Source organism: Epinephelus fuscoguttatus, linkage group LG10, assembly GCF_011397635.1.
Source record: "Epinephelus fuscoguttatus linkage group LG10, E.fuscoguttatus.final_Chr_v1".
NCBI lineage: Eukaryota > Metazoa > Chordata > Actinopteri > Perciformes > Serranidae > Epinephelus > Epinephelus fuscoguttatus.
In genome coordinates this window covers 25,563,044-25,576,948 of record NC_064761.1, presented here as the reverse complement: position 1 = coordinate 25,576,948, position 13,905 = coordinate 25,563,044, and the positions used below count along the sequence as shown (strand labels likewise).

The window sequence follows — 13,905 nt, the reverse complement described above, 5'->3', positions numbered from 1 at the left end:
TTGAAAGGTGCCATATAAATAAAGTTTATTAGTATCATTATTCTCACTCTCTGATAGGTTACAAAGAGTGATCATCTACATGGATTACATGGGTTGAAAATTGTCAATATGCAGAGTTAAGGACATATTGATATACTTTGGTTTGTTATTTTACAGTTAATATTACTTATAATCTGATATGCAGAGATTAGACCCTAATTTCCACTTCCGTATGCGACTGGTGTCAGTAGATCCGTAAATATATGGATGATGCCTCTAGCGTCCAACGCAAGGAAGTGCATTTCTTTATGGATGCATAGAAACTACCTGTAGCCATGGGGGAGAGGATAATTTTGTCAATTTTTCACCATCCAGTAGTTTGGAATATGCGCCTGAAACATTACCAGGACAAAAACAGGACCCTATTTAATTAAAAAGACATATGAAGAATTCCTTCGTCTCCATACACATACATAAGTGGAAACGAGGCGTAATACCAGTACAGTTCACATTTTGAGTTCCACGACAATCCTGTTTTAATTGGTATTTATACATGTTACGCGATTCATTGCTCTTCAAATAGGCTGGTTGTCCTTTTCTTTAAACCAAAATAACAAACAAATAAACAGCTTTGATTTGAAGGACTACATTGATTATAAAGAACAAACATTTACTGGGAACAAGCCTTCTCAAGTTTAGTCAAGACTCATGGGTACCCTCACAGCCCATTTTCATTCAGACATCTTGAGGTGGAAGTTTAAGGGACCCCTTTGAAAATGGCCATGTCAGTTCCCTTGCAAAAATTTAGCGTTGTTTGGCCCACCTCCCGACAAGCAATGCTGACACAATTGTTTGCACCAATTGATGTCTTAGGTTGTCCACTTTCACATGATACTACACTCTAAAAGTTATCCATGGGGTTAGTTGGTAACACTTAAAATAAATACATTTTTCATCTTAAAAAAATGTTTGTTTCATTAACATGTTAGTTGACAACGTATTTTAAGAAGTTGGTAAAAATCAAAAATATTTTTGACATATCTTAGTGGGTTAGAATTAAAATAAACAAGTTAAAATATCTTAAATAGTTTGACCACTAGATATCAACACAACATTTGGATAAATGTTATGTCGGTTCAACTTAATGACATTTTTAGGTCAAAGCAAGTCATGTTGGTTGTACTAAACTAATTGAGTTTGTCAGATTATAAGACTTCTAATAATGCCAGAGCTGGAACTACTTAAAAAGATGCATGACTATTATAACCTTAACATTCACCTTAACTAGTAGATTCTTTTTTAGAGTGTACTACCTTCATTTAAAAAATAAGTGTGTGACAACCTCTTAAAAACAGCAATGTCAGCCTCCAATTTCTTTTGCCAGAGAAAGCCAGTTGGGGGGAAGTGCACTGTGCAGCTGCATGCACATGTCAACACCATGTTATATGTTTGTTTGCTTATTTATTTATGTCAATTCAATTCCCTATTGTGCACACCTACAGTTTTTGCCTGCATGGCTCAGCAGCCAGCACATAGAATATTTGATTAGCCTACTGGTCAGGCTGCTAGGCTGTATTTTATTTCATTTAAAGATAACTGAAAAACTGTAAACAAGCAGGTCTTGCCATTCTTTTCAAACTTTTTAATAAGATTTATCTTTTTCGATGCATATAGTTATATAGAGAGAAAAGTTGTGTTTGTGGCTCATGTTCTTTTTTTTTTTTGTATTACCACCGACGTTATTTCACACTCTCTCACTCTCCTATCTAATTACCTAGAGCCTATATGACTTGCATAGTTTTGGTTATATAATTGTTTCTTCCACTAATTGGACTACCGGGAACAACAATATGCTCTCCAACCTGCAGATATCACGCTCTTTCAGACATAAAGTGTGCTGTATAAATTTTGCCCTTAGCATTTAATTAGTAAATTGCTCAATATGTTGCATAATAATATAGCAGAGAAGTGAGGAACACACATTTCATCAACTGAGAATCCAGTAATTGGTCAAAATAGGTCAAACTTGTTACTTTAAAACTTGCTTTGTGTTGTTTACAGGACACAACGGAAACAGATATACTTTATATAGATTGATACTTCCAAAATAAATTTAGATAGGATGGTGTGTACATTATGGGCACTTGTCTGAACATACTCCGGAGAGTGAGATGTTCTTGTGTGCCTCCTTGTGGAGCACGCCAGCACTGGAGGAGGCACCAGAGGGCTGGGTCAGAGGGAGTAGTTAGCAAACAGGAAAGAGGAGCGCACTATAAGAAGAGAATGAACCCCGAGGAGCGTCAAAACATTTAGACCACAGCTGAGAGAGGAGGAGAGGAGAGAGGGAGACAGAGGCGAGGAGAGATACGAGGAACACGGCAATGCGTTCAGGATGAAGACTTAAACCGCTGCTGGTTTTATTTTTTCCTACAACAAGGACCGCAAAGCGAATACTTGTGATAATCCAGCGTCAGCACATCTGTGAGGAGAGGTAAAAGTGAGGTCCGACGTCGCACTCCTCTTGCGCCCGGCGCGCCTCGGTGTCACCGCGCACAGAAATCCTGGATGAGCACAAAGTATAAAGCTTCAGCACCTGAGGAGAGGACAGCTCCACTCTGTGTGCTCCTCCGGACATCCTGTCCGAAAACTCCGCTACAGATTTTAATATCAACACTTCCAGTCTGACTCTCCGCTTCACAAGTCTGGAAGAAGTCTAAAGACCCGCTGACGGAGAGATCCGCGACTGACTGTGTGCTCAATATGTACCAGGGGCATTTACAGGTAAGAAGCCGGCCTCTTTTGCTTGATCATTTTTCCATGAACTGTTTTTAGTTGTGATGGAACAGATGAAGTGACGTGACAGCACGCAGCCTAGTTCATGTCAAGGGCATTTTCACACAGGGGATATGAGGTAATCACGGTTAGTCCGAGGCAAGTGGAGATTTCTGCGATTAAGATGGATGGTGTTTTTGTGAATTGGTAACAAACGTGCACATTTTGACCTCTTAACCATCTGAGGGACGTTTGCTCTCATCAAAACAAATTGCTTAATTTAACAAGAAGGGATGTATGCACCTAAAAGCAGCTACTGTACTGTGGCGCGCCTACTGCACGTGCAGGTGCATAACAAATGTAAACACAGCCAAAATGCCTACACTGGTTAAAGCAGGTCAGCCTTTACACAGGGGGGGCAACGAATCATTAGTTTCTTTACGTGCATGCTTATGTCACATGACGTCATGCAATCTGACGTCAATTCCCATACAGCAAACTACAGTATTATATACTTTGTGTCACGTGTCGAGGCTGAAACTTAACTCAGGCACCAAACATTGGGAGAAAAAAATTACAAGCTTGATGACACAGTATGCAACTGAGCTTCTAACAGTGCACGTTTAACGCACAATATAATCACACATTGTCATTTCAGCACAATAATCCTCCCTCTGTGGTTAATGATAGTCTCCTCTCCATGTGAGACGCATGGATTGTTGGTTGACAGAGATGCTTCAGCTTCCAGACAGTTGATTATGTAATAAAAGAACAGTCCTGAGTCAGTACTCGGGAGCATTAAAGACCAAAATTTAATATTTCATGATATATTACTCAAGCAGCAGTATTCATTGAAAATGCATGAATAGGCGGTTGGCAGCTCTTGTCTGGATTACCCCAGTTGTGTTTGCTAAGGGTCAATGAAAAGCCTGTGATACTGAGTTAAGGTTTTAAAGACACAAAAATTATACACATGTATTCACAGTTTTACATGTTTCATCACATGATGTTTCACTTATCTCAAACTTTCTATGTTTTTCATGACATGCATGCGAGCCATTACACTGTGCTTTGTTCGGATCACAGCTGAAACAAGATACGTCTCCTTCTCGACCATTATACGGGGCTAATTTAGCAGCAAATGTCCAGTGAATGCAAAGCAGATGCTCTATTTGTCTGTAACGGATCTTTTGTCACGACACTCGCTTGCGTAACTGATGCATTTATCTTGTTGTTGACAAGACTGCATGTGCATATGAAATCAGAGCAACATTTGTGAGTAATACAGCCGGAACTTTGTCAGACAGGGAGCAGGAATAATGCACTGCTTGTGTGAGGAATGAGTGGGGTTGGTTTTATCATGATAATAAAATATAAAACTTTTTGATAAACTTGTAATTCTGTCCTTTAAAATAAATGCTCAGAAACACGCTGTTTATGTGTTTCACAATTTAAACATGATGGTGATTGTTGTACAAAAGTTGTATTTTTAAAAGTGAGGCTGCATGGAATTTTTTCAAGTGAGTTTTTTTATATCTTGCATGCATTTTAGATAAGTCAGCATACATTGCTTTAAAACATAGTAAAGCATATATGAATGATAAGTGTGCCCTCTAAAATCTTCTTTTTTACATACTTCATTGTGTGGACGTGACCTCTGAATGCAGACTTGGGGCATAAATCACTGAGAGTTGTGAGTCTCCATAGCTTGAAATTTTAAATGAAGCCAATACTGTGCAGACTTCTTGAAGTAACAGCGATGCAGCGTCAGTCAGTCACTCATGACCAGAGCTATTAGATTTCCTTCCTCAAAGTAAATACCCTTGTAAAAAAAAAAATTATTGTCAGGAAGCAAGATTTGTCAGCTTATGTTCTGCAGCTCAGAAAGCAGTTGGCTGTGGGAACAAGATAAGGATGTCCTGTCTCTTTTTGTCGTATTTTTTATTTGTTGACCTTCCCGTTTCCCCTGTCCTGGTGCATCTAAGGCTATGTTCACATTAAAACCAAATGCGGCTCAAATGAAACTGTTTTGCTCTCATGTGTCACAGATCTGATTTTTTTGCTGAGTTGTGTGGACACAGAAATCCAATTTATTCCGATCAGATCTGGGCCACTTTCATATGTGGTCCTAAATCTGATACATATCCGATCACTGGCCCTGCAACCACTGTGAGAACAGTTATACTGGAATGTTTTTTTTCCCAAAATCAATGGTTTTCCAACAACACACTTCACTGTAAAGCCACAGATCACTCACAATACAGTGTTGGAGGGATGCGTCGAAACTACAAAAGGCTGCCGTACCTGTACCACTGCTGCGGTAGGCTGCCCCAGTCACCAGCAAATAGAGCCCGACGCTTTCTGGCTGGGACAGTTTGCCTACATACTGTGCCAGCATTGTCGTGAGGCGCTGACAGAGATAGTGGATTGTAGCCCTGGGTATTCGAAAGTTTTGGAAACCCTCCACATTGCAGCCCCACCATTCCTGACTCCTCTCCCGGCTGCACCCACACCTGTCTCTCCGGAGAACCACCAGCAATAGCTGCTAATAGAGCTAGTGGACAGAAAGGTACAAGAGCCTGTAATCCCACAAAACGTACGCCCGTTGCTGTGAGAGAGAGCATTTCTCCAAATTGATGCTCTCCCAGACAGAGGCACATGGCTAATTACTATGCAGAATGACATCTTCAGACCCTCCTGCTATGGCAATAACGTGACGTTTTTTGTTGTTTCAACGCGCATTGGTTGCATATGAGGCATCAGGGCAGAGATTCGTTCACACTGATGTCTGATACGGATCACTTCAAACGTTCGGCAGATCTGGAGACATAATCAGAATTGAGCATTGAGCCCTGTAATGTGAACATAGCCTGTGTGTGGGTTAATGTGGCACTGTAATCTACGGACCGTGAGGTATTTCCATAAACACACTAACATGTTTGCATATTTGCTGCAGATCTGCACACAATGATACAATATTGGTTGAATCAAATATCTTGGCATGGGTTTAACATGAACGACGCCACCAGCTCATGGTTGGCTGGTGTAGATTGGGCTTCTGCATGGGTGATATCAGAGCCTGACATCACCGGTGCTGTTTGCCAGAAATATAATGCTGGACTCAGTTTCTCCGGTCATACAGTCTTTAAAAGTACCATAAACACATGTGAATAAAGGGCTTACTGTATTGTATCAGCATCATCTAGTAGTTTCCAATTTGTGTTGTGCATTTTTGTGAGCAGAGGATCAGCTTACTGTATCAAATGCTGGAAATGATTGATGCAGTTAAAGAGAAGCAATTCAGGGGTGTGGATGTCAGCCTTATTGCTCTTCCTGTGAAGGTGCAACTGAAGATGCTGCGAGGCGAGCTGATTCAGCACGGCTGCTCATCTTCATCAAACAAAAAGCTACAGAAGTGTCGGTGTACCGTATATTTTAGCTTTGATGTACTACGTATAAGACAGACCTTGAGATTGTCGCCATCTATTCACCCTTTAGATGGCTCTTTGCCTTAACGTTCTGACGTTATTGATTGCAGAGTAATTGTTGTGGTGGTTTCCCTGCTTCAGTATTCATGTTTACAGTGAATCTAATTACGGGATCGCTTGTACTGTGTGTATAAAAGACATCCTGGATTAATGAAAGTGATGCTCCAAGGCCTTTGGATATTTGCTCTGTTAAGCATAACATGATTACATAATTTGATTACCATATTCCAAGTTCCCCGGGGAAGAACTTGGATGGATGCAATCGTTGATCAGAAGTAGATTAAGTCTCACAAGATCTCCATCGTACACACCATCTTTTCATTTAGCTCCTGATTTGTTGATACAGTTTGGTTTGCTGGGTGAAAGACTATTTGTTTAGAGGTCGTCCTCCAAAACTCTGCAAGAGTAAACAGGCCGTTGATACAATCTCAAAATTGCTGAGCTGTCCAGAAACAGAAACAGTATTTCCTGTTTTCTGTTCTGATTTGGTGATTTTATTTGTGCCAACCCTTTTAGTTTTTGGTTTCTTATTGTACAGCAAAGCCCTGATAGATTCTTTTACTGGAGTTCCCATTCCCCTCCTAACCTGACTTCACAGACAGGCCTGATTCTGACACATTAAAATGTAGTTAATTAACATAATGAAATCTGTGTTATGAAATGCAAAATAACATGTCACAAGTCCTAATGATTTAAAATATTCCAATTAATGCTAAAAGAAAATACAAGTGGCGTTTAATGGAGGAAATCCTCTTGAAGAGATGCAGATGCAGAATAATCAACCAATAGAGAGGAAAAACAGAGCACAGCAATCAGTCAAATCAAACGACTGACGTACAAGTTGACAAGGGCATCACAGCACCGGCAGGTGTCCGTGCAAGCATGCACCCCACACCACAATTCAAGCATTAGGCATGAGTCACAGTTGCAGAGTCAATCAGGCCATCTTTCGTGAATGCTGATCTCTGATTTAAGTTGACTAAGGCTTCTCCTTTGTTTCACCGTTGCAGTAAGACTTCTCACACAGCCGAGGTGGTCAGCTATAGGCATGACAAAGGGGTCCTGAACGCTTTTTCCACAGAGACTGTTTTAAAGTCTCCTTGATTTAATGAACCATGGTCTTGATTAAGAGTGATTTAATAGGCCTGACTATTTCAGGAGCCAGGATAATGAGTGAAATCAGGTGGTATCCGGCTGGAACGAAAGCTCCACAGACAGTACTGCTCTCCTTGTTGGAGATGTGCGGAAGGGGGCAGGAAACTAATTGTCTATATGAAACATAGTGGAGTGCAAAGCTGATCAGTCGTCATATTTTGGGGAATAGTTTCATGAAATTTGTGAGAAATAAGCAACACTAAAATGTAAACTACAGATATTTATTCCCATGCCAAAAAAATAGAATGAGAGGAGTTGAGTAGAAACAGGCCATTGTGTTAAAGTAACGCTGCTCATTTGTGGGCTTGAGCAAATGACTACAAGTGACTACTACAAACTACAAGTGACTACTACAAATGACTTAGATATTAATTCCCAACAAAATGTCAGAAAGTATTTCACTGATCATAAATTCAGTTCCAGCCTTCTAACTAAAACAGGAACAAAATCGTACTTCAAAGAAGCTATTTGCTGAAACATTTAAACATCACAACTTAAAGTATCCTTTTGGTAGAGGAATAGTATAGGAATGTATAAATGTACATTTAAATTGAAATATTTACTTGAATGGTGTGTAAAAGGGCAAGTTTGACACTGGACAGAGTAAGGTCATCATTTCAATGGAGAGAACAACGTGCACTACGCTGATTTTTGAGCAGGGTTTGCAGCTGAAGTTGAGCTTTGACTATCGACGGCAGGCAGCAGTTATGACAGCGACAATTTTACTGCAGAGAAGAATGCTGGAAAAGTTCATTTCTGCATCTCTGAATGAAGTTATGTGTTTCAACTATGCTCTCAGTTCTCAAGCATGGCAGAAAAGTACACAAGGTTGGAAAATGAATACCATATACACTGTTCACACTGCATCCACAGCATCCTAATTAGCTGCTTTGGAACGTTAGCGCTACTAATGAACATTATAACTTTCTGAACCCAGCCTTAGAGTCTCATTCCCTCTTTTTACAGACTTAAGTGAATTACTGTGTGTGGTACTGTTGCTGAAGAGACCAGATAAACAACCTAAAGGATTTGTGTTGTGCCAACTGGCTCACCAAAGTGGTTGGCATCCAGTCTTCAGTCACTGGTGACAGTGGGGGGCATATTGGGAATGTCTCCTTCTCCCTGGTTGGGTAGTCAAGGCTCTATAGAGGCTCTGAGCAGCTTGCGGGGCTCGTAAAGCGGACTAGAGGGGGACTAAGAGGAATTCAAGCATACATCAGCAGCAGTTGTCCTATAAGCTGATTGAGGGGTTGTTGTTGTTTTTGCTCACATGGCATGGGAATATGGTCATTTTCACTGTCACATCAGCTCTGTGCTCTCCTAACACCCACCCAGCCATCCTGTAAAATCATTAAGAATGAAAAAATGAGCAATTGGGATAGATGTGGGCATGAATGATGAAGACGATATGAAAGATGGGGATGACGGGAGCTGAAGGAGGAGGAAAAGACATGCATTATTGTTGTGGTGCTTAAACAAAGTCAGTTATTTTATTTTATGTTTATCTTTGTTTTATGTACGCTTTAATCAAGTCACTAATGTGTCCCTCAGAGTCATAATTTCACATGATGAGTCCCTGCTGTCTGACTGAGATGAAATCCTGTATCATACATTGTGTTACAATTCATTATAGTCCAAGTTTGACAGTGAGAGTGTGTGTATGTGTGCAGGTATGTGTGTGTGAGACTTAGTGTCAATCACTCTTCCCTGTTTGAGAATCTAATCCATGGATAAAATCCTGATTCACGACTGACAAAAAAAAAAAGAACCAAAATCCAGAGCTGTGACGGGGGTGAAATGATGAGATTGGGCTTCCTGAGTATTCATGTCCTGTCGTTGTTCCCTCACAAAACAGGCTGTCAGAAACTTGTCAAGAATTAATAAGGCCGTGTTTTTAGAACCATTACAAAGACTGGTTTATACTTTCAAATTTATTTTGACAAGAATTCAAGAACCCAAAGCATTTATTTGTTAAAGTGAAATAATAACAAAATATTTTTCACAAAACTTTTTGTTATTATTCCTTTCAAAACTTCACAGTATGAAGTCTTCCTTCTCTCTCATTCTTAATAACTGAAATTATACATTCTTCCTTTACCTAGGGTCATGTGCCCTCGTCTCTCAAAACTGCTGCTATAACTCCAACACTTAAAGAGTAACTAAACCCTAAAACCATTTTTTCAGCTAATAATCATTGTTTCTGGTTGTATAGTAGTGTTACTGACTGATCCTGCTCAAAATCTTGACAGTTTAGTGCAAACTGTTGAAAATCTACATTTTATTTTAAAAATGTCGTATGGAGTGCCCTCTACAGCTTGAAACCTGGTTACTACATTTGAATATACATTACATTACATTGGAGGCAAATGATTCTTTTTCGAGGTGAATGACATCACTAACTGTCCATGCTAAAGCCTGCCCTCCCCCCTTTACTCCCTCCCTTACTATAAAACCCTCGGGGGTGTGTATGTGTGGAGCCGCGAGGGAGGGGTGGATGGATGCGGTGGGCTACTGCTCTGGCCCAGGCTCCCAGAGAGGGAGAAATAGAACCGGCCGCCTTGCCTTCTGCCCGTGTGACACAGTTAGGGGCGGTTTTCCAAGCCACCATCGGGACAATGAAAATAAGTCGAAGTGTGGAGCGGAGGAGAGGGACCTCTCTCCCCGCAGCGAGGGACCTTCTCGTTCTTCTCGATTTGAGTGCAGCCTGCCATGCCATCTCACAAAACATCCTCTTAGACAGACTTTCTACCACTGGTATCACTGGCACCACTCTTGCCTGATTTAAATCATATCTCTGTGGCCACACACACACACTTTGTCCAACTTAGAAATTCCAGATCCAGCTCTTTTCCAGTCACTAGTGGTGTCCCTCAGGGCTCTGTCTTAGGTCCCCTTTACTTTATCTTCCTACCTTTTGGCCATCTCTTTATAAAATTCGACATTCATTTCTACTGCTACGCCGATGACACCCAGCTCTATCTATCCACCAAGCCTACTTCCATTCTTCCACCCATTTCCCTTTCTGACTGCTTACTGGATATTAAGTCTTTGCTCTTGTACAGCTTCCTCAAACTTAACAGTGATAAAACTGAGGTTCTCCTTGTAGGTCCTGAATCTACTTTGGTTAAACGGCATAGTTTCTCTCTGACCACTGACAACTCAGAATTCTGTCCTCCCCTCAGGTAAAGAGTCTGTGTGTTGTCCTGGACAGCACATCGTCCTTTGAGGCACACATTAACATTTTTACTCGGTCTGCATACTTTCATCTCTGTATTGTTAATCACCTTCGCCCGTCGCTTGCACCTCACAGTACCGCTATCCTCATTCACTCTTTGGTTGCATCTCGTATTGATTATTGCAATTCTATCCTCTTTTGCTCCCTCTCAAGTGTCTTCATAAACTCCAGTTGGCCCAGAATTCAGCCGCCTGTATCATTACTAGAACCCCCTCCATAGATCATATCACTCCTGCTCTTCGGCAGCTTCAGTGGCTTCCTGTTAAATATCATATTGATTTCAAGATTCTGCTTCTCACCTTTAAGGCCCTTCATAATTAAGCCCCTTTCTACCTGTCTGAACTCCTTCATCTACACACCCTCCCGTATTCTTAGATCCTCTTCTGCACTCCAACTCACATCACCATCTCGCCAGCTTGTCTACCATGGGTTCTAGAGCCCTCAGCCATTCTTCTCCCACCTTTGAAACTCTCTACCCCATGACATTCACAATATTGACTCCTTTTCTACTTTCAAATTCTGTCTGAAATCTGTCTGTCTGATTTAATGGTGACACACACACTGAGACTTGCACTGATGATGACTTTATGTTGACGATTTTATACCTAGTTTTTATAATTATGACTTTTGTCAAGTTATTTTGTAAACTCATTACTGTATATTACTGCATTGTTTGACTTTATGAGCTATGGATACATTGCTGCTTGTGTCTTGTAAGGTGTCCTTAGGTGCTTTGAAAGGTGACTATAAATAAAATCTATTATTATTATTATTAATAGCCTTGCACTGGTTATTGGCTCATCACTGATGCTCTGCTGAAGGTTACCACAATCCAATGGAGATTTTTAAATACTTCATATTCTCTTATTGATTGTTAGAGTCAGATTATAGATTTTTCTCTGACAGACAGCCATTCATCAATATGACTGACAAACAGACACAAACCTTCACACGCCTGCAGACAATTGAATCCTCTACTATTTCAATATTTTGTAAATCAATTGTGGCTGGATTGAGCTTCTTAGTTTGATGAGTCTGTGCATAAAACAAGGTGATTAACTTCAGGAGGGAAGTGATTTAAACATACTGTATGAACATTATTTAAGCTTCAAAAGCAAAAACAGACCATTCGTACCACAAACAGAGAACCTCAGGAAAAGCTATCTACATTTTTGCGACTAACAGCCAAGTTTACACCTCTGGCACAACACTGCTAATGATGGTGCTAATTAGCTTAAGCATGAATTAGAGAACAAGATGAGATTTTGTAAACACACAAAGGTGAAATTTATTTGCCTGATATCAGACAGAAGCATTAACTCGTTACACTTAGTTTCCATCTTCAGTCTGACATTGCGTCAACTCTAACCGATTTCTGTGGGGGAAGGGGATTCTATTTTCTCTGACCAATCACGAGAGACCAACATATCCACCTGAATTGTAGGTCCACACTGATGTATAGCCATGCCAAAATACCTGTTATTCCAGGGTTTTAGGAGTGGAGCAGAAGGAAGTAAAAACACACTACAATGTTGGGGTGATACTGAGAAAACATGTTGATTTAGAACAGCCTCGGTAGCAGTATCCATCTCTATAGCGCTTGGCATTGGTGTTATCACCATTAGAGTTATACTCCTCATTAGTCCTGGTGCACCGCTCGACAATTGCTTGATAATGGCTTGACAACGGCGTTACTCACACCCATGCCGCTAATTGGATAATCCATTGTCCCACGCAGCACTCATTGGTCGTCTTTTATTTTAACCAAGAAACCGCTGTTTTCATGTCACCATACCAGATGAATCAGGCAATTTGGTGAAGTGGGTGGATTCAAAGGTCCTGTCCCAGGCGAGAATTTTATGATATTTTAGATTGTAAAAGGCAATTTGTGGCATATTGACATCTGACCAAACAGATGTCCAACCAAGGCCAAGTCATGAGCTATGTTGTATTTCAGGCAATCTTCATTTTTCAAGTTTTACTTTGAATTATTATCAGAGGATGAACAAAAAACTCTTCATGCTCCAGCCATAAATACAACGGACAACTATACCTACCTTCCATAGGGTGTTTATCAAAGGACCTTTTCAGTTTCCATAAACTACACAAACCACAATTTATATCTTTTCTTTTACTATGTTTTTCTTCGTAGTTTGATTAATATCTGATTAGTAGATTGGAGGTACAGAACCATTAGATATTCATACTGTATGTGCGACTTGCTTTAATCCTTTTATTCTTAAAGGCGCTGTATGTAAGAATGTGGCCAAAACAGTTACTGCACTCAAATTCAAAATACTGCCGCGAGTCGTGTCCGCCCCCCCCCCCCCTCCCCTACAGATCCTCACACAACATTATGAGTCTCAGCTGAATGTCGTGGGATTGACTTGGCCTGAACTACAGACTCTCTCTCACACACACACACACACACACACACGCGCGCACGCACACGCACACACACACACACACACACACACACACACACACACACACACACACGCACACACCAAATGTCAACACAGTGTATCAGGCTTTCTCAAACAAGACGCCTGTATCTGAGAAGGGATGTAATCAATGTGAAGCACCCAAATTCACAGCTTCACAGCTCTACATCATTCTCTCTGTTGGTAGATTTCCTCTGGGTATCTTTGTGCTCCAAGTCAGTTAACACGGCAGCCCCACACGGAGAGTCCCCTGAGCTACTGTACAAAGCCACATTCTTCCTCCCACAAAAGTAGGACAAGCCCCAGCATCTTTGTTTCTGGGAGCAGAGGGCTGTGCAGAAGAATGGGTAGCCCATCCATCTCTCTCGCCCAACCCATTCATAACAGTCATTCTCCAACTGGGAATTAATTTGCTCCAGAAACCAGGCGTCTCAGCACTGGAGAGGAGAGAGCATGTGTTTGGTCCTCCGGGGAGATATGAGCTATCACGGATGAGAGCTGTTGATAAACAAATATGCACTTTACTGTGGCAGATGCTAGCAGGATTTTCACCTAGATATTTAAAGGGACTTCCCAGTGATGAGTTAGTGCCACCCCTCCTTTGTAAACTGACTAAAAGATTATTCAGCTGTGTTTCTCCTTGAACTGTACTTTAATACTACTTCCCATGGCTCATAATAGCAATTATAAATAAGTATTAGTGAGTAATCTGCCTATTATTTTTTCATTTAACTAATTAAACATTTAGCCGAAGCTCATCACAATTTCCAAGAACCAAAAGTAAAGTCTTCAAATGTCTTGTTTTTTCTGACCAATAGTCCGAACCCAAAGA

General features: G+C 40.8%; 1 protein-coding gene across 1 annotated transcript in view; it reads left to right on the top strand.

The window, feature by feature from the left end:
- The first annotated feature begins 2,305 nt into the window (after window positions 1-2,305).
- The window catches only part of pex5la (peroxisomal biogenesis factor 5-like a), a 136,773-nt gene continuing 125,173 nt past the window's right edge, over window positions 2,306-13,905 (top strand). The window contains exon 1 of the mRNA XM_049588779.1: window positions 2,306-2,760. Coding sequence (XP_049444736.1) covers window positions 2,740-2,760 — 21 coding nt within the window. The 5' untranslated portion in view covers window positions 2,306-2,739. The remainder of the gene's footprint in view (window positions 2,761-13,905) is intronic.